The 21884-nt window shown below is 41.9% G+C and overlaps 2 protein-coding genes across 8 annotated transcripts in view; one reads left to right on the forward strand and one right to left on the reverse strand.

The window, feature by feature from the left end:
* Positions 1-4025, forward strand: part of CERS5 (ceramide synthase 5) — a 33546-nt gene extending 29521 nt beyond the window's left edge. For 3 of the 5 annotated variants that reach the window (XM_008140667.3, XM_054719089.1, XM_054719090.1), the window contains exons 9-10: positions 606-762; positions 3134-4025. In XM_008140667.3, coding sequence (XP_008138889.2) covers positions 606-762; positions 3134-3283 — 307 coding nt within the window. In that variant the 3' untranslated portion in view covers positions 3284-4025. Of the gene's footprint in view, positions 1-605; positions 763-1337; positions 1339-1685; positions 1795-3133 lie in introns of all 5 variants that reach the window. The other 2 variants (XM_054719091.1, XM_028144351.2) reach the window with 2 other exon arrangements.
* A 14524-nt stretch (positions 4026-18549) lies between these two features.
* LOC103285524 (cytochrome c oxidase assembly protein COX14) lies at positions 18550-21836 on the reverse strand. Of its 3 annotated transcripts, none has more exons than XM_054719097.1 (2): positions 21725-21836; positions 18550-18960 (listed from the first exon to the last, which is right to left on the reverse strand). In XM_054719097.1, exon 2 carries the CDS (start codon positions 18950-18952, stop codon positions 18779-18781), a length of 174 nt encoding a protein of 57 aa, XP_054575072.1. In that variant the 5' UTR covers positions 18953-18960; positions 21725-21836; the 3' UTR covers positions 18550-18778. The 3 variants fall into 3 exon arrangements, with proteins under 3 accessions (XP_054575072.1, XP_028000148.2, XP_028000147.2); XM_028144347.2 differs by lacking the exon at positions 21725-21836 and adding an exon at positions 21542-21712; XM_028144346.2 differs by lacking the exon at positions 21725-21836 and adding an exon at positions 21381-21527.
* Between the last annotated feature and the right edge of the window lie 48 nt (positions 21837-21884).

The following is a 21884-nucleotide window of genomic DNA, read 5'->3' on the forward strand; positions in this document are numbered from 1 at the left end:
TATTTCTTTTTTAAGCTCTATCGTTGTTCTCACAACTTTCCTTTTCACTTTGCTACTATCACTAACCTTCTTAAGACCCACATGACTTACTGTAATATTTAATAATAATAAGCAGCAACAAAAGCCAAAAAAAACCCACAGGAAAATATTCATAGCACAATTTCCTGAAATGTTAACAATGTGAGGTTTAGTGGTAAACTGACTCATACTCGTGCATTCTCTCCTGTTTGTCACCTGGGAGACACGTGATTACATACATACATACATACAGGTATCAGCATGAAAGGGTTGTTGGGTCAAGAACCGAAGTTTTGTTTGACAGCCAAGACATTTTTTCCATGAACAACTTAGTCAAGTACCGAATTGTTCAAGATGGGAGACATTTGAGAACCGAGGTTTGAATGTATATCTTCCCTTACCCCTAAAGATAGAAAACTTCATAGGCTGCCTTCCTTTATTTTCTCATTGTGGATGAATATCCATGGAACTTCAACTGAGAGAAGGTACAGGGAGAAAACACAGGTTCTGCTTCTCAGGGAACTCAGTTTCATCCCTATCTGCCTGGCTTAGACTCTACAATCTGACCACTCGTCTCCTTCTTCTAGGATTCTGAACACAACCCTCTTTGAGAGTTGGGAGATGATTGGGCCCTATCCCTCCTGGTGGCTCTTCAATGGCCTTCTCCTGATCCTACAGGTTCTGCATGTCATCTGGTCCTACTTAATTGCACGAATTGCTTTCAAAGCCTTGATCCGAGGAAAGGTGAGGATGAAAGATGGCTTCTTTCTTTGGGGTTGAGTAGAAAGATGGATATTACTCAATAGACCTTCTCTTTCGATCTAACCTAGTGAGCCCCATCTACACAAGAAGACCCAGCAAAAAGCCTAGGGATCCATAGTTTCCACCTTTTCTATAAGTATGAGTGTTTAGCCTTTTAGGACATGACTTAGATATAAGAGGAAGGATCTTCCTTCTTCCTATCCTTTAGAAATGACTGTTGTTAAATAATGAACAGGATTAAGTTTTAGAGAAGATCTCAACCATTTCCTACCCCTTACCTACCTACTTGAAAAAAGGCTCCCCAGCCAAAAATAAAAAATATGAAATAGATTTCATATTTTTTATTTTTGGCTGGGGAGCCTTTTTTCAAGGAAATCATATGCAGAGCTCCAAGATAAAAACTGTAAAAGCAGAGATTGCCTAGGGAGTGGTGTTGGTTCACAAGCCACCTCAAGATGACCACACTGTGATGTTCAAGATATGGTTTATGTAAGAGACCAAGTACTGGCCTCACCCCACTGTTGTATGAGGCAAGGATCTTAAGTGAGGCTATTTAGGGTTTCAAATACCCATCTTCTGCCCAGAGCCCACAAGCACAGAGAGAAGTGTCATTTAATGATAAAATTCATAAGTGAATCCAAGTTCTAAAGCAGTCAGGCTTTAATCAGTCTAAGGGCTGGGGATTCAGCCTTCAGTAATACAGAATCCCAAGGTGGGGGGCGGGGGCTCTGCTAGAGGACACAGTGACTCTAGGACACAGGGATGGAATGTTACCTGGGCATATAGGACCTCTTATGTCTGTTCCTTATGGCTGCAATTGGTTACAGAACTTGCTCAGTGTGTCTATGCATCTTGCTGTAGCTACTAGACATCTCTTTTCTCCCCTGCTTTTCTTTCCTGACCAGGTGACTTATCCAGGAAGGATTACACCCAGATTCTATATTCTCCACTCTTTTCTCACCTCCTTCCTTTTTTCTATGCCTGGCGGGAGCTGGACAATTTCGTCTCTTGCATGTAAGTGTATCTGTGCTTCCAGTATTCAGTGAAGCATGTCTTTCTGAATGTGTTTCTTTTCCTTCATGCTTTCCTTCCTGTCCCCATGTTGTCTGAAAGCATGCCCACTCTCCTGACCTTGGTGGGGCCATTGTTGACTGGAGCTCAAGCTGCTGCCAGATTTTCCTAAATGGAGGCAAGAATGGAGTCTACTCTTTTTTTTTTTTTCCTTTCTGTTTTTTTTCCTTCCCCTCTCCCTTTTTGAGCCTCCCTTTACCTCAGATCTAGACACACTGTGCTCTCTGGTAGAAATTTTCTAAAGATCAGGAATCAATTAGTTATCTGGGTTTAGAAGTCAACAGCTATTATAAACCATAGGATCTTAGAGCTAACCAAAGCAAGTGCCCCACTTCTTGGAAACAACAATTGTACTTTTGTTTCCTTTTCACCTTTATTTACTTATTTAAAAAACAGCACATATTTATTATCCTTTAGTTCTGGAGGTCAGAAGTCTGTCATAGGTTTCATTGGGTTTCTCTCTTTTACTTCTATGGTCCATTGTAGAGAATTTGAAATATTTTGTTTGGTATGCAGGATAATTTAGATTTGAAAACACTGCTCTAATCCAAACTCTTCATTTGAAATTATAAAACAAAAAAGCTGAGATTAAGCAGTCAAGATTCACAAATAGTAGCATGATTGGGACTGGGACTCTTTCTCCCTTGACTGCCAATCCACTTTTCACCATGTGGATCTTGGGAATGCCAAAGTTGCACAAGAGAAGTTATCTTGCTTCCAGGAAAAGGGAGAAGATTGGAGAAACGGTGTCATAGGATATTGCTAATTGCGCCCAGAATGAATAGAACTGAAAAAGGCCCAGTATGGATCAGTTTTGGAAACAGAACAAAACTCAGAATAACCAATATGAATAACTGCATTCACCATTACCACCAGAAGATAGACATAATGATGACAGTCATATGCATTATTTATGTTGGCCTTTTTCTACTTTTTGAGATGGAAGGAGAAAAAAGGTGTCTGGAGTGTACCTCAAACCTAAATCAGAACTCAGGGAATGATTTCAGCTCTCTTAGGCTGGTCCTGAAAGATACACCCCTCAACCAAACTAGCTACTTATTCCGTAGAGAATAAAAACAGAAATGATGAGAGAGAAACCCAGGAAGCAGGCAAAGGATATTCACAACAGTAGCCATGGCCCAGATAATATTTTGAGTCAGGTGCCACCAGAAAGTAGGCCAAATTGGGAACAGTGCCCAAACATGGGCTCTGTGGGCTTTGTCTTAAGTTTCCAGAAAAGTTCTGTCCTCACCTTTCCTACCTTTGGCCCCATCCCACCTAGGTATCTAAGGATGATCGCAGTGATGTGGAGAGCAGCTCAGAGGAAGAAGATGTGACCACCAACGCAAAAAGCTTCTGTGGCAGCAGCTCCAGCAATGGTTCCAGTTGGGTGAATGGTCACATGGGAGGCAGCTACTGGGCTGAAGAGTAAAATGGTTGGTAAGGGGACTTAAGCACACATGGACTTGTAGGGCCACTGGCAACCTACTCTTCTTGGGCCTCCCCAAATCTGCACTCCTGTGACTAGGGGTCTGCAGGCACTGAGGAGAATCAAAGAAGCAAATATTTTCACTTTTTTAAAAACTCTGCCATTTTGTATTTAATAGCCTCCAGGTTCTTTCCATAATATTTGCTGTGTGTGTGTGTGTGTGTGTGTGTGTGTGTGTGTGTGTGAGCGCGCACCTGCGCATATGCATGAGTTTCATTGCCTGGGTTGGGGCACAATTCTGAACTGGGGCCTCTAGGCCTTACCTGGTCCACCTCGGTCCCAGATTTGGCTGCATCTTGAATTATACTGGTTCTGGACTATCCCCTCCCTTCTTGTCCATGACTCTTGAGGCTCTGGCCATCTGAATGGAGCAGCCAAGTTGAGGTTTCTGTACTGTTCTTCCTTCAGAGCTGGAATATTTCACATGAAGTTGTGTAGAAACAGATAACCATGGATGAATGGCCAAGATTGCTGTGACCCCTAGCTACATCTCCTTCCTACCACCTGGTAGTGACAGGGACAGCTGCTGATAACCCTGCTCTTTACTCAATGGTACGCAGGGAATGGGGGTGGGAGAGGGTGAGCAGAGGGCTAGAGGAGGACAACAGCCACTGGGTGAGCTGTTAACAGTTTATACTATTGTTTACTCTTCTGTGATTAAAAGTGCTTCAACCCTCTTCTGCTATCTCAAACTCTTCAGTGACTCTATCCCCAATTCCCTGAATCCATAAGCCAATTAAGGATTTTTTTCAGGTCTGATTCTGAAGCCATTGGATACCAAATTTTTCTTTTCTATGCATGCTGGGAAGAGAGTGTCTACATGTTAGGACTTTATGTTTTAAGAAAAGATAAACATGTATAGTAGTCACAAGAAAAAATACCGAGCAGATTAAAGCATGTATATCACCAAACCAACAAAGACTTTGAAGAGCTAAGACACTTTTAGTTAAAAATACAGATACTGCCAGTTAACATTTTAAGATTATGGTAAGTGAATCTAAGCAGATGTTTTCTCTTTTAGCCCATGGAAAAACAGTCTTCCTAATCCAGGTTTTTCTCTAGTTGAGGTCTTGGCAAAATTACCAATAGTAGTATTTATTCACTGGCTGGTATGGCTCGGTTGGGTGTCATCCCATTTACCAAAAAGGTTGCTGGTTCGATTCCTGGTCAGGGCACATGCCCACATTGCGGTCTCAATCCCCAGTCGGCAGCTGATTGATGTTCTGCTCTCACATTGCTGTTTCTCTCTCTTTCTCTAAAAATTAATTTAAAAAAATTTTAAAGAATAGTAGTATTAATGTCTTAGGATAGTTTTCTGCTTAGTGAATATTCATATCAAAATATTTCCAGCCCTAGCTGGTTTGGCTCAGTAGATAGAGCGTCAGCCTGAGGACTGAGACCCGAACAAAACCAGCCAGGGCTCATCATTGATGTTTCTAACTCTTTCCTTTCCTCTCACTTCCTCTCTGAAATCAATAAAAATATTATATATATATATATATATATATATATATATATATATACATATATATATATATATATATATACACACACACACACACACACACACACACACACACACACTGAGTGGCCAGATTATTATGATCTCTGAACGCATAATAATCTGGCCACTCAATGTGTGTGTGTGTGTGTGTGTGTGTGTGTATATATATATGTGTGTGTATATATATATATTAGAGGCCCGGTGCATGAATACGTGCATGGATGGGGTTCGGCTGGTCAGCCTGGCCAGCCTGCCCAGCGGGAGGGGACATGGGCAGTTGGCCAGCCTCCCTTGCTGGTCGAACTCCTGGTCGAGGAGACAATTTGCATATTAACCTTTTATTATATAGGATATACACTGAGTGGCCATATTATTATGCGTTCAGAGATCATAATAATCTGGCCACTCAGTGTATATATTTCCAGGTGCTCTGTGTACATTAAGACATATGGAGTATTTCATTGTCAGGGAATTAGGATTCAAATTGAATGAAATAGGTTCATTGATGGAAAAACAGTCTTGAAATTGATGTTCACTGACAATGAAATAGGTTCATTGATGGAAATAGGTTCATTGATGGAAAAACATCAATGAAATTGATGTTCACTGACAATATAGAGATATTGACCCTATTAAACCTTACTGAGTGGCTGGATTTTAAAAAGACTTACTATGGGGTAGGGGAAAATTAAGTCCTAAAAAAAAATCTTACAAATTTAGTCATATCTAGTCAGTAGGAGTAAAAGATTAGCCCAGCCAGCTTGGGCGTTGAGCGTCAACCTATGAACGAGGAGGTCATAGTTCAATTCCCAGTGTGGGGCATGCTGAAGGCAGCTGATCAATGATTCTCTCTCATCATTGATGTTTCTATATCTCTCTCCGTCTCCCTTCCTCTCTGAAATCAATTAAAATATATATATTTTTAAAAGATTAAAACACTCAGGTCTTACACCTAGTTCCTCAACTTACCATATTGTTAAATAGACTAGTAATTGTAAAATATGAATGAAATGCTTTTGAAAGTCAGAGAAGATATGTATTTTGTTTCCCAGGGGAGAAAAAAATAAGATTATTTACTAACCTGGCTAGAAGTTAGTGTTGCCAGTCTCTAGGAATTCAGTCAGGGCTGTCAACTAAGGCACCTGCACATGACCTTCTGAAATTTAAACAATTGTTTTGTAAAGATGCAATCAAGTGCATATCTAAGACATAGCTTTTTATTATATGCCAGACACTGTATAAAGCACTTTACTTATGATAAAAATGAAGCAAAAAGAGATTAACTTGCCAAAGGTCAGGCCAGCTAGTAAAAAGTCACACTGTGTCTCCATTCTTTTCTTTTTTAAAATATATTTTTATTGATTTCAGAGAGGAGAGAGAGATAGAAACAGCAATGATGAGAGAGAATCATTGATTGGCTGCCTCCTGCACGCCCCACCCTGGGGATGAGCCCACAACCTGGGCATGTGCACTTGACCGGAATCGAACCTGGGACCCATTAGTCTGCAGGCCAACACTCTCTCCACTGAGCCAAACCAAGTAGGGTCACCGTGTCTCTATTCTTAACCACTATACTTGACCACTTCCCAAAACTTCATAATGAGGAAGAATAGATGTTGAAGAAACATTTAGCCAGAGGCATAGACTGATTAGAGTTTGTCTTGGATAAGTAAATGGAGATTAGGGTCAATTATAAGAACAGGGTCTTGTTCTGAGAAGGAACTATGCATAAAGTGGGTGAGAGAAAGGGTGTAAGTGGGTGTGAATACTAGATGATAGTAGTGTTATTGGGCAGCAAGACAGTCATGAGGCTAGTTTTATAGATGGACTGGGAAGTTTTCATGCCTGAGAGGAAGGACACAAATTGGTGAAGAGCTGGTTAGATGCAGACTCACATCATCCCTACCAGAGAACTAGGAATATTGGTGAGAGAAGCAAGGTATTACCTCTCCTCTGTTTAATATAAAAGGTTTTTAACTTCATTATTGAAAAAAATAACATCTGTGTAGTTGTACTACTTAGAAAATGATTTTACATACATCAAAAAGTGAACTTAAGAACACTTCTGAAAGGTAGGATTATCCTCATTCCACAAGTGAATAGTATGGTTGTTTATTACTATGTAACTAACCACCCTAAAATACAGTGGCTTAAAAGAACAGTTTATTATTTCTCATGGTTTGGTTGGTTGACTGAGCTCAGCTGGTGATATCTCATGTGACCCCAGTCTGATGGCAGCTGGGAATAGTCATTTGAAGACAACTGGGCTGGATGTTTAAGATCAGGGGTCCTCAAACTTTTTAAACAGGGAGCCAGTTCACTGTCCCTCAGACCGTTGGAGGGCCGGACTATAGTTTAAAAAAAAACTATGAACAAATTCCTATGCACACTGCACATATCTTATTTTGAAGTAAAAAAACAAAACGGCAAAAACACCCACATGTGGCCCACGGGCCGTAGTTTGAGGACGCCTGTTTAAGATGATTTACTATCCTGGCTAGAAGTTAGTGTTGGCCGATCCCTAGTAATTCAGTCAGGGCTGTCAAATAAGGTACCTGCACATAATCCTCCATGTGTTGGGCTTTGCACAAGTGATTGTGTTCCAAGAGGCAGGAAGCAGAAGTTGCTAAGCCATTTAAGAGTGTCGTCCAGAACTGGCGCGTATCACTTACACTGTATTATATTAAAGTAGTCACAGGGACCACCTAGATTCAAGGGATTGTGAGATAGACTCTACTTCTTGATGGAGTGGCATGGTCATTGCAAAAAGAGCATGTGGAGCCCTAGCCGGTTTGGCTCAGTGGATAGAGCGTCAGCCTGCGGACTGAAGGGCCCCAGGTTCGATCCCAGTCAAGGGCACATGCCTGGATTGCGGGCTTGATCCCATTGTGGGGCGTGCGGGAGGCAGCCGATCAATGATTCTCTCTCATCATTGATGTTTCTATCTCTCTCTCCCTCTCCCTTCCTCTCTGAAATCAATAAAAACGTTAAAAAAAAAAAAGAGCGTGTGGAATGGGAGAGACAGTTGCATTCATCTTTGAAAAATTGAATCTGCCCAGTGAGGAAACTGAGTATCAGGAGTTACTTAAAAAAACACAAACAGCCCTGGCCAGTTTAGCTCAGTGGATATAGCATTGGCCTGTGGACTGAAGGGCCCCAGGTTCAATTCCAGTCAAAGGCACATGCCCGGGTTGTGGGCTTGATTCCCAGTGTGGGGCGTGCAGGAGGCAGCTGATCCATGATTCTCTCTCATCATTGATGTGTCTATCTCTCTCCTCCCTTCCTCTCTGAAATCAATTAAAAAACATTTTTTAAAAAATAAAAATTAAATAAAACAGGGTAGTGAGCACACAGTGCAATGTACAAATGATATATTATAGAATTATGTACTTGAAACAAAATGTTATTAACCAATGTTACCCTGACAAATTTAATTTTTTTTAAATCCTCACCCAATAATTTTTTTAATTTTAGAGAGAGAGAGAAGCATCAATGTGCAAGAGAAACATCGATCCACCGCTTCTCCTATGCACCGACTGGGGATCCAGCCCATGATGTAGGCATGTGCCCTGACCAGGAATCAAACCTGCAACCTTTTTGGTATATAGGACTATACTCAACTAACTAAGCCACCTGGCCAGGCACAAATTTAATTTTTTTTAAAAAAACTTAGATTGCTCATCATGTATCATGAACTCTCACATTATCACAATCCTAAAAATAATTATATGAGTTTAGTGGGTGATAGTATGCTGGTTTTAAACCAAGTTATTCATACTTAATTTTTTTTAAGTTCTTCAGACTTTAAATCCATTATCTATGAGGGGGATATTTTCAGTTCAATAAAACATTTATTAAGGGCCTACTTTATGATAGGCACTGTGGCCAAAGCTAGGGACACAAAGATGAACAAGATCTGGTTTCTACCCTCAAGGTGCTCATAACCCAGTAAGGGAAAAAGAGAAATGCGATAAGAACTATCCTAAATTATTCTTGGCAAGGTGGGAGAAAACTTGAAAGTGGCACTGGGCCATTGAAAATGAGTAGAGTTTTGCTTGGAAAACAGGAATGGAAAGGTATTATGTTTAGAAAAGATGTGAGAGTAAATGACAGATAGTTCTGGCTTAATGCATACTAAAATAGGCTGAGTGGCGGATAAGGTTTTTTTATATATAAAATTTTTTATTTATTTTCAGAGAAAGAGAAACATCGATTTTTTAATGCATAGCTGAGGTTCCAAGAAAAGGTCACAAAAGCCACAAAGAGAGGAATTGAAAGCTAGGGCAAAAGGCAAACAGCTGCAATTATTGGAGGAATAATGGGCATATAACTTAAGGACTTGGGTTTTCATGTTGACCACAAAAGAAGAGTCTGGCCCCATGCATAAAGCTGGAACTGAGACCTCCAGCTGGGGCTGAGACCCAGAAAAAGCAACAGACTTAGTGAAAGGGAGAAAACTAAAAAATTCACCCAGTTGGCAAAAGGAGAAAGCAAAGAAGTTCAAATACTTGGGCTTGTGGTTCAGGAGATGAAAGAATTTTCTCAAATTCTGGGCCCACATTTCATGTGAATTTGAGAATCTAAAGATACATTTCCTATGTGGCCTGGGAAACATCTCAACCCACACCCAGTCTCAGGTAAGAACTTGCATGAAAATTGGTCTCAGATCAGTTATCCATGGGGCTGCTCTCTGGAGAGACATGTACATGATGGTGCAGACAACATGGGATTCTTATACCATCACCACCACCCCCAAATAACAAAGATTATCTCAGCCCTGGCTGGTGTGGCTTGGTTGGAGCATCATCCCATACACCAGAAGGTGGGTTCAGTTCCCGGTCATGGCACGTACCCAGGTTTCAGGTTCAATTCCAGTGGGCGCATGTGCGGGAGACAACAGATTAATGTTTCTCTCCTTTCCTCTCTATAATCAATTTTTAAATTTTTTTTAAAAGATGATCTCAGCCCTAACTGGTTTGGCTCAGTGGATAGAGCATTGACCTGCGGACTGAAGGGTCCCAGGTTTGATTCTGGTCAAGGGCATGTACCTTGGCTGCCGGCACATCCTCAGCAGGGGGTATGCAGGAGGCAACTGATCGATGTTTCTTTCTCATCAATGTTTCTAGCTCTCTATCCCTCTCCCTTCCTCTCTGTAAAAAATCAATAAAATATGTTTTTAAAAATAAAAGATTATCTCAGTCAAACTTGCAACACATAACTAACTAAATACTAATATCTAGAATATATTTAAATAAAGTCAACCCAATAACAAGAAAAGAGGAGGGGCTGTGGGTGCAGGAAGCACAGAATATGAATAGGCAGTCCCTAGAGGATGAATATGCTCATGGATTATAAATCAATAAAAAGGTGCTCAACCTACTGGAAATCAGTGATGTAAATTAAAATGAATAGAAACCACTTCACACCAACAGTGTGTGGAAGTATTGCTGGTGAGTGAAATTGACATACCCACTTTGGAAAAGCAACAATAACTAGTAAAGCTAAATAATTCCTCTTTTGTGAAACTAGCACATGGGCCCAAGAAAACGTAAAAGGATACACATTGCATTGCTATTTATAAGGGGGGGGGAGTGGAAATGGCCCATTGATCTTTCACTAGATGAATAGAATAAATTGATTTATTCATACAATTGGAATTACAATTGACCCTTGAACAACACAGGTTTGAACTGTGTGGGCCCACTTATATGCATATTTTTTTCAATAAATATGTAATTGACCCTTCATATCCCTAGGTTTCGCATCCATGGATTCAACCAACCACAGGTCAAAAATATTTTCAATCCTCAGATGCAGAGGACTGACTGCATGCACTGTTCTACATCATTTTACATGAGACTTGAGCATTCACAGATTTTGGTATCTGGAAGGGGGGGTGTCCCAGAACCAGTACCCTGTGGACGACTGTAGTTAAGTTTTGGGGGAGTCAAAAGTTATACGTGGATTTTCAACTGGGGCGTCGGCACCCCTAATCCCCACATTCAGGAACCAACTGTACAGCAATTAAAATGAAGAACTAAGTTTTCCTGTCAATATGGATGTGTTAGTCTGAACCAATAGGATATGTAAGTACATACAGATATATTTAAAATATAGCCCTAGCTGGTTTGGTTCAGTGGATAGAGTATTGACCTGCAGAATGAAGGGTCCCAGGTTCAATTCCATTCAGGGACATATTCCTGGGTTGCAGGCTAGATCCCCAGTGGGGGGCGTGCAAGAGGCAGCCGATTAATGATTCTCTCATCTATGTTTCTCTCCCTCTCCCTACTTCTCTGAAATAAAAATATTTTTTAAAAAAATAAAATATGTTCTTATATGTATCAGTCAAAAAAAATTTTTTAATACATATTTTTAAAGATTTAGTATAAGGAACTGGCTCACATGGATGTGGAGGCTGAGAAACCCCAGGATTTGGAGACCCAGGAAGGCTGAGCATACTAGTATAGTTCCAAACAAAGTTTGAAGGCAGGGGAAGACCAGGGTCCCAGCTTGAAGACAGTCAAGTGGAGAGAAAGAATTCTCTCTTACTCCAATTTTTGTCCTATTCAGGTTTTCAATGGATTGAATGAGGCCCAACCACATTGGGGAAGGCAATCTGCTTTATTCATTCTACAGATACAAATGTTATTCTCAACCAGAAACACCCTCAGAGATGCACCAGGAATACTGTTATCCGCTATCTGGGCAATCAATGGCCCAGTGAAGACAAAATTAACCAGTACAATGGATAAATACCAAAAAACTGTTGGGTGAAAAAAGTCAAGTTGCAAAAGAATGTGTCTCAGTTGATGGAATTATTATTACCTTTTTAACCCCCAAATAATATTAAGGGTACTTCCATAGCAATAGTACAGAAATGCACAGCTACTGAAAGGTGGATAGTGTTTATCTTTGTGGAGGGAGGATGTAAGATGGGTTTATTTTTGGTGCTCTTCAATATGTTTGGAATAATTTTAATGTAAAAACAAGTACATGGCAGTTTCAGGGAACTGTAATCTGTTGGGAGTTGTATCAAAGTGACAGGAGATGACAATAAGAAGGTGGTTTGGGGCAGATTGTGAAGAACCTTGACTAGCATGCTGAAGATTAAATTTTATTTATTTTTCTTATTATTTTTTTAATATATTTTTATTGATTTCAGAAAGGACAGGAGAGGGAAAGAAACATTAGTGATGAGAATCATCCATCGGCTGCCTCCTGCACGCCCCCCACTGGGGATCAAGCCTGCAAGCCGGGCATGTGCCCGTGACCGGAATCAAACCCGGGACCCTTCAGTCCACAGGCCAACTCTCTGTCCACTGAGCCAAACTGGCTAGGGCTGAAGATTAAATTTTAGATGAGCTGAAACCGGTTTGGCTCAGTGGATAGAGCGTCGGCCTGAGGACTGGAAGGTCCCAGGTTCGATTCCGGTTAAGGGCATGTACCTTGGTTGCGGCCACATCCCCAGTGGGGGATGTGCAGGAGGCAGCTGGTCGATGTTTCTCCCTCATCGACGTTTCTAGCTCTCTATCCCTCTCCCTTCCTCCCTGTAAAAATCAATAAAATAATATATTAAAAAAAAAATTTTAGATGATAGGTCATGGGGGCCCCTGAAGATTTAAAGCAGTAAAATTAGTCCTGTAAAAGCAGTCATAGAGAGGGCTATAATAGAACTTGGGACTTGACCTTACAGAGGTACAAGAAATGGCTTTATAAAAGGGGGTAGGGAGGTGGCTGTGCTAGCCTGGCTGGTGTTGCTCAATGGTTGAGCATTGACCTATGAAGCAGGAGATCACAGTTCAACTCCCTGTCAGGGCACATGCCTGGGTTGCAGGCCTGATCCTCAGTAATGGGTGTGCAGGAGGCAGCCAATCAATGATTCTCCTCATTGATGTTTCTATCTCTCGCTCTCCCTTCTTCTCTGAAAAACAATAAATAATATTTTTTAAGAAAGGGGCGGGGGGGCTATGAGTTGACATAGGCCAATATGTAGTAAGGATACATATTAAGGTTATCTGTACCACCTTCACCTCAGTCATCTGCATACATTTATTTTTCTCTAGTTCAGTAAGGTCTCTGCTAGGGCAGGCCTCCAAGATTTTAACCACAGCCGCAGACCTACCAAAAAACAAATTTGGAATCTGCTTTCACTCAAATGAGTGCTCTGTGAAAGCCTCCTAGGAAACAATACTAAACTTTTTGGCAGCATCACCGCTTTACTATCTGGGGGTGATTTATTTGCTGTTTATTAGAAACTACATGATTTTTATTTTTTAGCCATTCTGTTACTAGGCTTTGTCTTTTAATGGGAGAATTCAGTTCATTGATATTTACTATAATAACCGAAGAACTTAATTATATTCATTTTAATTTGACAGCAAATATGTCTATTCTTTCTTACTAAATACAACTAGTTCATGCTCAGTAAATACTACACAACTGCTTGAGTTTAGGTTTTCACAAGCTATATTTGAAATGACTGTAGGTGCTCTAAGTGAAAATGACTGTTAGACAATTGGAGGTAGGGGCAGACTGGAACCTAGGCCAGGAAACAAGATGACAGATACACACTGGCATTATCTGCTGTATGAGAGTTCTCCAGAAAAACAGAACCAATAGGTTAGACTCACGCAGGTGCGGGGAACCATTTTTCTGCCAAAGGCCATTTGGATATTTATAACATCATTTGCAGGCCATACAAAATTATCAACTTAAAAATTAGCCTGCTATATTTGGTCAAACATTTAATTAACTCACCCCTAATGCCTTGGCAGGACCAGACCAAATGATTTCGAGGGCCTTCCTTATACATCCCTTGGGCTGGACATTCCTTACCCCTGGAGAGAGCAAGAATGACTGATTTCACCCAGCCGGTGTGACTCAGTGGTTGGGCATCGACCCATGAACCAGGAGGTCCCCGGTTCGATTCCCAGTTAGGGTACATGCCAGGGTTGCGGGCTCGATCTCCAGTGGGGGGCATGTGGGAAGCAACTAATTGATGATTTTCTCTCAGCATGATGTTTCTCTCTCTCCCTCTCCCTTTCTCTCTAAAAACCAATAAAAAACATTTTTTTAAAAAAGAAGGAGACTGATTTATTTTAAAGGCTTGCCTCATACAATTGTAGGGACTAGCAAGTCTGAAATTTGAAAAGCAGTTGGCAGGCTGGAAATTCAGGGAAGAATTGTGTTGCATCCAAGATCTATAGATTGGAACTTCACGCAGGGTTTCTGTGTTAGTTTTGATGCATAATTCCTTTCTTGGGAACCCTGTCTTTGCTCTCAAGGCCTTCAACTGATTGGGTGAGGCCCATTCACATTACAGAAAATAACTTGCTTTACTCAAAGTCTGCAGGTATGTATTTGGTCTTCATCCTAGGTTTTTGGCAAAGAACTTCTGAGACCTTGGAATCCTCAGAGAGAAGATTGTGTGTGTGTTTTTTGTATGCTAATGAGATGACTCTTGGTGGGCCCCTAGATAATTTCAGAATTGGAGATGGTTGCCAGAGGAACCAGACCAAGGCAGGATTTGAGGGCTGGGATTTTCAGCCCCACCTGACTTCCAGGGAGGGGAGAGGGATAGGGGTTGAGTTAATTGCCAATGACCAGTTATTTAATCAACCATGCTTATGTGATGGAATCTCCATAAAAACACCAAACAAACAGGGTTCAGAGAGCTTCTGGATTGAATACTTTGAGGTGCTGATAGGGTGATGTGCCCTATACCTTGCCCTATGCATCTCTCTCTTCCACTTGACTGTTCCTGAGTGGCATCTTTTCTAATAAACCAGTAATAGTGAATGAAGTGTTTCCCTAAGTTCAGTTCTGTGAGCCATTATTGCAAATTATAAAACTTAAGGAGGTGGTCGTAGGCACCAATTTGTAGCCATGTCAGGCAGAAGTGTGGGTAACCTGGGGACCCACTGGTGAGAGGCATCTGAAGTGGAGGACAGTCTAGTGGGACTGAGCCCTTAACTTGTGGGGTCTGCACTACCCCGGGGTAGTTAGTGGCAGAATTGAGTTATAGGATACTCAGTTGGCATCCAGAGGTGGAGAATTGTTTGGTGCGGGGAAAACTCACACATTGGGTATCAGAAGTGTTGTGAGTAGAGGAAACAGTTTTCATTTAAGACCCATTTAACCTCTAACCTATACTCTACCTCACCCTACCCCCAATATAACAACTATTGTAAGTTTGGTATGTCCTTTCAATCCATTTTTTAAACATGTTTTTTATACTTTCACCAACACATATGCATCCATAACATAGACTATGAATAACTACATTCTGTAATAATTTTCACCATGGATTTGTTATGTATCCTCTATCATATGCCATTTCTAATATATACATTGATCTGTTTATTTTTCTATGCCACTGGTCTCTATGTCTACTCCTGCACTAATACCCCAACATTTAGATTACTATTAGCTTTCTACTGTGTCTTCATATCTGGTAGGCCCAATCCATCTTCTTTGTTCCTTTTCAAAATTATCTTAGCTACTTGTGCTTTTAAATTTTTTATTTTTTTATTTTTTATTTTTTTAGCCCTGGACGGGTAGCTCAGTTAGTTAGAGCATCATCCTAATACGCCAAGGTTGTGGGTTCAATCCCCAGGCAGGACATATGTAAGAATCAACCACTGAATGCATAAATAAGTGGAACAACAAGTCAGTGTGTATTTTTTTCTCTCTCTCTAAAATCAATTTTAAAAAGATAATTTTTATATGAAAAGTGTTATCTTTTATAAACACTAGGCCCAGCATGGGAAGGGGAAGGGTCACAGAAACCTTTTTGGAAAAAGAGAGGATAGAGAGGTGGGTAGAGATGATGTTCTATTCAGAAAGAAAGCATGAACAGGCATGAAAACAAGAAACTGTGCAACCAGTCAGGCAGTTTAATATTACTAGAACAAAGGATGAGGTGGGTCAGCTCTTAAGGACCTCATAAGCCATACTAAGGAGTCTGGACTTGACCCTATAGGTCAGGGATTCTTTAACCTATTGTCTATGGTTGAGCTTCAGAGGCGATCTAAAGCAGGGAATGCCATAATTAAATTTGTTCCAAATAGATGTCTCTGATGGAAACGTGGCAAATAAATCTGATGAGGTCAAGACTGGAACCAAGACCACCAAAAACCTTCTGCAAAAGTATAGGCATCATCCCAATATGCCAAGGTTGTGGGTTCAATCCCCGGTCAGGGTACATGTAAGAATCAACCAAGGAATGCATAAGTGGAAAAACAAATTGATGTTTCTCCTTTCCTCTCTTAAAAAAGAAAAAAGGGATAAGCAAGAAATTATAAGGGTAGAATTGATTAAATGGGTGTCTAAATGGTAAAAATTAATAAGACAGTACCTGGTTTGGATTAGAGTGCAGGGAATAGTCTAATAAATCTCCCTTACTTCTGACTTGGATGATAGTGTAATTAACTAAAATAGGAAGAAACCACAAGTAGGTCCTGGAGATGAGACGGAATGCTGTTAGTTGTGGACCTGTCAAGTTAGAACTATAGGAAATTCAAGTGGATACATCAAGCAATTGGATATACCTGAAACTCAAGTCCACCTGTAAGATACAGACTTGGAGGTCAGCAGCAGGCATTAGTGGCTGATACTGTGTGCTTATCATGTGCCAGACAGAATTTTAAATACTTAATATGAATTATTTAATATTCAAACTAATCTTTTAAATTAGGAATTATTTTTTATCCGCATTTGACAAAGGTAAACTGGGGAGTTAAGAGTTAATAACTGGCCTATTACAAGATAGCTATAATGGTGGAGCCAAGATACCAGCACTGAGCACTTCACTACATTCTGTAATGTCAGAACCATTAATTACCTAGGTTAACTGAGAAAATACAGAATAAGAGCAATAGGCCAAGAACAAAATTTTGTAACACCTTGGTGTTTAAAGTGGGCAGAGGAGGTCAAAAGGAAAAATCAAAGTGGTAGAAGGGAACAAGATAGTGGTCCCTACCTGCAGCCAAAGTAGAGCTTCAGTGCCTCAGGAAACAGTAAGGGGAGGACTGAAATCATCAGTGGATGTGGCACAACGGAGGGGATGTCGACGGAATTTCAAATGAAGTGGTGGAGGTGGAAGGAACTTCAAGTCTCAGAAGTGCTACCATGTGAGACTTCTCTTGAAATAATCTTCAGTTTGTTTTGGTAGGGGGTGGAGGGCCTTAAGCAAGTTTATATACTGAGAAGAGATAACTAAAGGAGCAAGGAGTAGAGTTAAGGCTAAGGATGGAGGCAGAGACTGCAGGGAAGTTGTTTAGGGGACTAGCTATGGGCATAGGCTGGACAGGGAAGAAGCTTAGGCCAATAAGGGACTGAAAGACTGAAATAAAATTAAAGGAGTCAAACAATTAGAAGTCTCCAAGTTCTAGAATAGAATGGAAATGAGAATGTAAGAAATTGCCTCAAAAAAGACTGATTTTGTACTACTTTGAAAGTGGCACAGGGGACAGCTGAGAGAATGGTGACCCTAACTGTACAGGTGAGAAAGCAGAAGAGGCAGTAGAGTCCTTGGTTGATACACCAAGAGAGGATGGGAGCAAAAGAGATGAAAACGTAGAAAAGCTGGGTTGTTTTTTTATTGACTTTAGAGAGGACGGGAGAAAGCAGCATTGATTTGTTGTTCCACATATTTATGCATTGCATTCATTGGTTGATTTGTGTATGTACCCTGATCAGAGATCAAACCCACAACCAGGAAGTATGGGACAACACTCTAACCAACTGAGCTACCTGGTCAGGGCTAAAGCTGGGTTTTTGTTGTTGATAATGCTCACCCAAGGATTTTTTCCATTGATTTTTGGAAAGAGAGATGTGAGAGACACATCAACTGGTTGCCTCCTGCATGGGCCCCAACTGGGTTAGGGCTTGCAATCCAAGTACATGACCTTGACTGGGAATCAAACCCAAGACCCTTCTGTACACAGGCTGATGCTCTAACCACTGAGAACACTGGCCAGGACTAAAGCTCTGTTTTTTTAATCATGGAAGAGGGCTTTCAGGTGAAAGGTTTAGGAGTAGAGGGACAAAGGTCAGAGCAGTATGCACAAAGAGTATGAAAAAGGAAGGAGGTTGATATTTGGGGTGATCACCAAGAAGGACATGAAATGGTGGTAACAAACCTCTCTTCATAGTTGGGTTTTACCTTGAATACAGTTTTCTTTCAAATCCTCTTCACAGCTCTGTAATAAGACATGCAGGTTTGATTTCCTATACAGTGGAACAGTGAGTAATCGACCCTTAGGCTAACACTACACCCAATGAGCTTAAGGAGGTGAACTGTATTACTATAGACTGCCCAACAACCCTTCCTTTTGGGAATTGAGCCTCCTCCACTTGGCGCAATTTTGAGAGGACTGTTAAACAAGGGCCTCTGCCTTCCTTAAATGCTGACCAGAGTATCCCATTACCTGGACACAGTAATTGGTGCAGGAATGGTCATTGGACCAAAGAGCTCTGGTCTTTGGTCGAATTTTCAGGGGATTTATACAGCTGCTAGGACAGTCATTTCTATGAGGTCATGAAAGTTGATATTACTCCTCCTAAAATTGTATAATACCCACTTCATGGGTATTAAGAGCTCAAGGTAGTGGAAATCTAGTCTATGACTAGAAAACAGGTAGTTAAGGGCCCACCTCTGTGGTCGTAGCCTATTTAAATAAACAAAAACACCAAGACACAGACAGACATGACAAAATATTTAATGTCTGTGCATGTGCCTCCCCCTGCCCCAATTCCTGTTACGATCTGATAGCCTCCTTATACTGGCAGTTCCAGAGAAAACACGGGCGCTCATCCCCAGCAGGACTTGAAAACCATTAAGGCCCTGGTTCTCTTGATTTGGATGATTGTAGGTGAGCTCTTTCCATAGCATGCCTCAGGCCTCTCTGGTCAAGGAGAGGAACCCCCCAGTTCTACAGGTCTCCTGAGGTCTTCTGTTCTTCTGCAGCCTGGCGCCGGGCAATGCGCCGCTGGAAAAAGTGGTAGGCTCGAACACTGCAGAGGTAACCCCCATACACAGTAAGGAGCATCATGGAGGTGGAGAAAGTCTTGTAGCCAATGTCAGCTAGTTGCTTGGCAGTTGGCATGTCGTCCCCTAAAAGAAAGACTGAATTTAGACACCAGGATAGGTCTCATGTGCCCAGCCCACTTCCCTGTTTAAAGCCATTCCATAATTTCTGCATCCTGCTTAGTCTGTCTACTCTATTGAATGGCCCCTACACAGATGCAGAGTCTTATAGTGGAAGACAACGTTTGGGAAGTCAAAATAAATAAAATCTCCATGAAATACAGACACACAGCTGGAAGCAGGTGAATCCGGATGACATCACAGCTAACACCTCACACTCCATGTTTTTGGGAAGAAGTGACTGGTACGGACCACCCAGAAATGTTAACTGGTACATTAAGCATGCATCCGTTTTTCTGGCTAACAGGCAATTAATGGAGGTAGCCAGGGATTAAACATTAGCAGTAAATTATTCTCTGTAGGAGATCAAATGGGAACCTTCTAGGCAATATCCAATTTATTTTCCCATAAAAACAATCTTATTCACGGTGGTTAGGTTCCCAGGTTAGCCCTCAAGCATCTGTTTAAGCCATAATATTCCTGAAATAGTGCCAACCTTCCACAGCATTAATTCTAAGTTCCAAACATAACACAAAGCACCTATCCCAACGGCTAAAAAGAAACGGAGTCCCCAGCAACTGTTAACTCACATTTGCATGAGATAAATTACTTCTAATTAATTCCCTGGATATTCTGAGCTAGAGAACAAGAGAAAATCTAGCATGCCAATCTCTCATCCTGAACAAAACGTTCCTCAGTTTGGGACTATGAATGTGTTCTTAGACTCCTCTTTGTTGAGGGAACTGAAATTAAGAGACTAGCTGAGATTAGTGAGAATATGTTTCTTAAAAGTCAATGTGGAAGAAGAAAAGCTCAGGATTAGCTGGTTTAGGGAGTCAGGAGTAGGGTGAGGTAAGTGCTTCTCTGAGTGAGTTCTATGGGCTGAACATTTCCTTAGAGCCAGTCCTTGAAGGTGGACCCCAAGCTGAGCTAAGGCATAGCTTCCTTGAATTATAATTCCAAGTGACTTTAAATAAGGTCAGAGGAAGAAAACCAAATGGCACAACCTCAAGATGAGGTTATCTGAGCTTCGAAAGGACCCCAAGCTGTGAGACTGAAGAAAACACACACACAGCAGAATTATATTAAGAGACTTGCAGACCTTCAACCTCCCCGCTACTTCTTTCCCCTCATATTCCCCATAACCCTGGCCAGATGCTTACCACTTCTTTGAGGAGCTGAAGGAAGAAGGCTGGAAGCATTCACTAGCCAAGAAACAAAATGGTACAACTTGGCTAAAAGAGTGACAGAAGACTTAATAGACTTGATTTTGGTATCTAGAATCTCACTTTTCTTATCTAACCCAACCTAAGATTGTTCCTATTTTCAAATTTTAAAAAACTCTTCACATACCCTGAGCTAATACAGGGTGTAGAAAAGAAGACAGATGCAGAAGTTCAAAGAGATTTATTAACTGAATGGATGAGGGCAAAGCTGAAAATATCTCCAAGTTAGGAAACTTTGTCCATTGGGGCACTTAATAGAAATAAGAAACAAGAAGAAACAGGTGTGTGCACCCAGGTGGTGGTCACACTGTCAGTCAAGATCTTGATCTGGGTTTTGGACATCTTAAAATTAAGATGCTCAACACAATATTCAGGTGATGATGTCTATCAGGCAGATGGGTATGCAAATCTGGACAGCTCTTGGGAGGTAACGAGTGACACCAAAGCAGAGGATAAGACCAGAGAGAGAAGCCAAGGAAACACAAGTATGAAGAAGCAAAATAATTAGGGTAAGAAAGCAGGTAGAGCATTCCAAATATTTCGGGGGGGGGGGGGGGCGCTTTTTCATTTAACTATATCCCTCTTCCTGGTTGAAAGTCTCTGCTGTACCAAGTCACTGCCACTGACGGAAGTGTGCTGCATTTTTCAGGTGTACTGGGCCAGAATGAGAATTGGGAACCACTACTGCAAAGTTATGTGCCTGGAAGACTGGTCATATGGGAATAGATGACTAGGTCACAGGTAAACCTAGGGCAGTGATGGCGAACCTATGACACGCGTGTCAGCACTGACACGCATAGCCATTTCTGATGACACGCGGCCGCATGCCGAGGATGAAACATTTGCTGCTCCTGAGGATGAAACATTTGCGAAATAATGTTTTTTCCTCAAAGTGACACCCTACCCGAGTTATGCTCAGTTTTTTTGGCGAAGTTTGACACACCAAGCTCAAAAGGTTGCCCATCACTGACCTAGGGTAAAAATTTAGTGCACTGAACTGTAAGTCATTAAGTAAAAAGCAAATTCTTAGCCAGGGCCCCAGCAGGCCCACAAACCCTGACCTTCCCCCACCCCCCCTCCCCGCCAAAGGTCAGAGCTACTGGAGTCAGAACTTGGAGGGCCAAGACGCCCCGCTGGAGTCAAGGTTTGACAGGAACCTACAGCTGCAAGGAGCTTGTTGAGCTGGACGCAGTGCAAATCGCGGCCTAGTCCGCGGTGCAGGGTACACCGGTGACTTCAAGGGCACGGAAGCCTGAAGACTGGGGCACGGGAGGATGCGGGCCAAATTGGCGCGCCTCAGCCCGCCCCAGCAGACGGCGTACCTGGATGTTGCAGCTCGCTCCCGTCCAACCCAGGCCTCCACTGGCAGCGTCTCGCCACCACAGTGCGCGCAGCCTGACACAGCACCTAACACCAGGGTGGCGGTCCAGGAACAACCTAGACACTGAGGTGCTATTGGTCAGGGAAGCCACCTTTTCTCCCTCCCGCCCACCCGCCCCAATTACCCTCTAGGACACGACTCCCAACTCAGAGAGAGGGCACCGCGTGCCGGACACTCAGGCGGGAGCGCGCGCCGCCCGCAGCCCCGCCTGGTTGCCGTCCTTGAACTTCCGGCTTCCGGCCCAGCCACCCTTACTACGCATCCTCAGACGATCCTCCCTTTCC

The sequence above is a fragment of the Eptesicus fuscus genome, chromosome 7 (assembly GCF_027574615.1).
Source record: "Eptesicus fuscus isolate TK198812 chromosome 7, DD_ASM_mEF_20220401, whole genome shotgun sequence".
Classification (NCBI taxonomy): domain Eukaryota; kingdom Metazoa; phylum Chordata; class Mammalia; order Chiroptera; family Vespertilionidae; genus Eptesicus; species Eptesicus fuscus.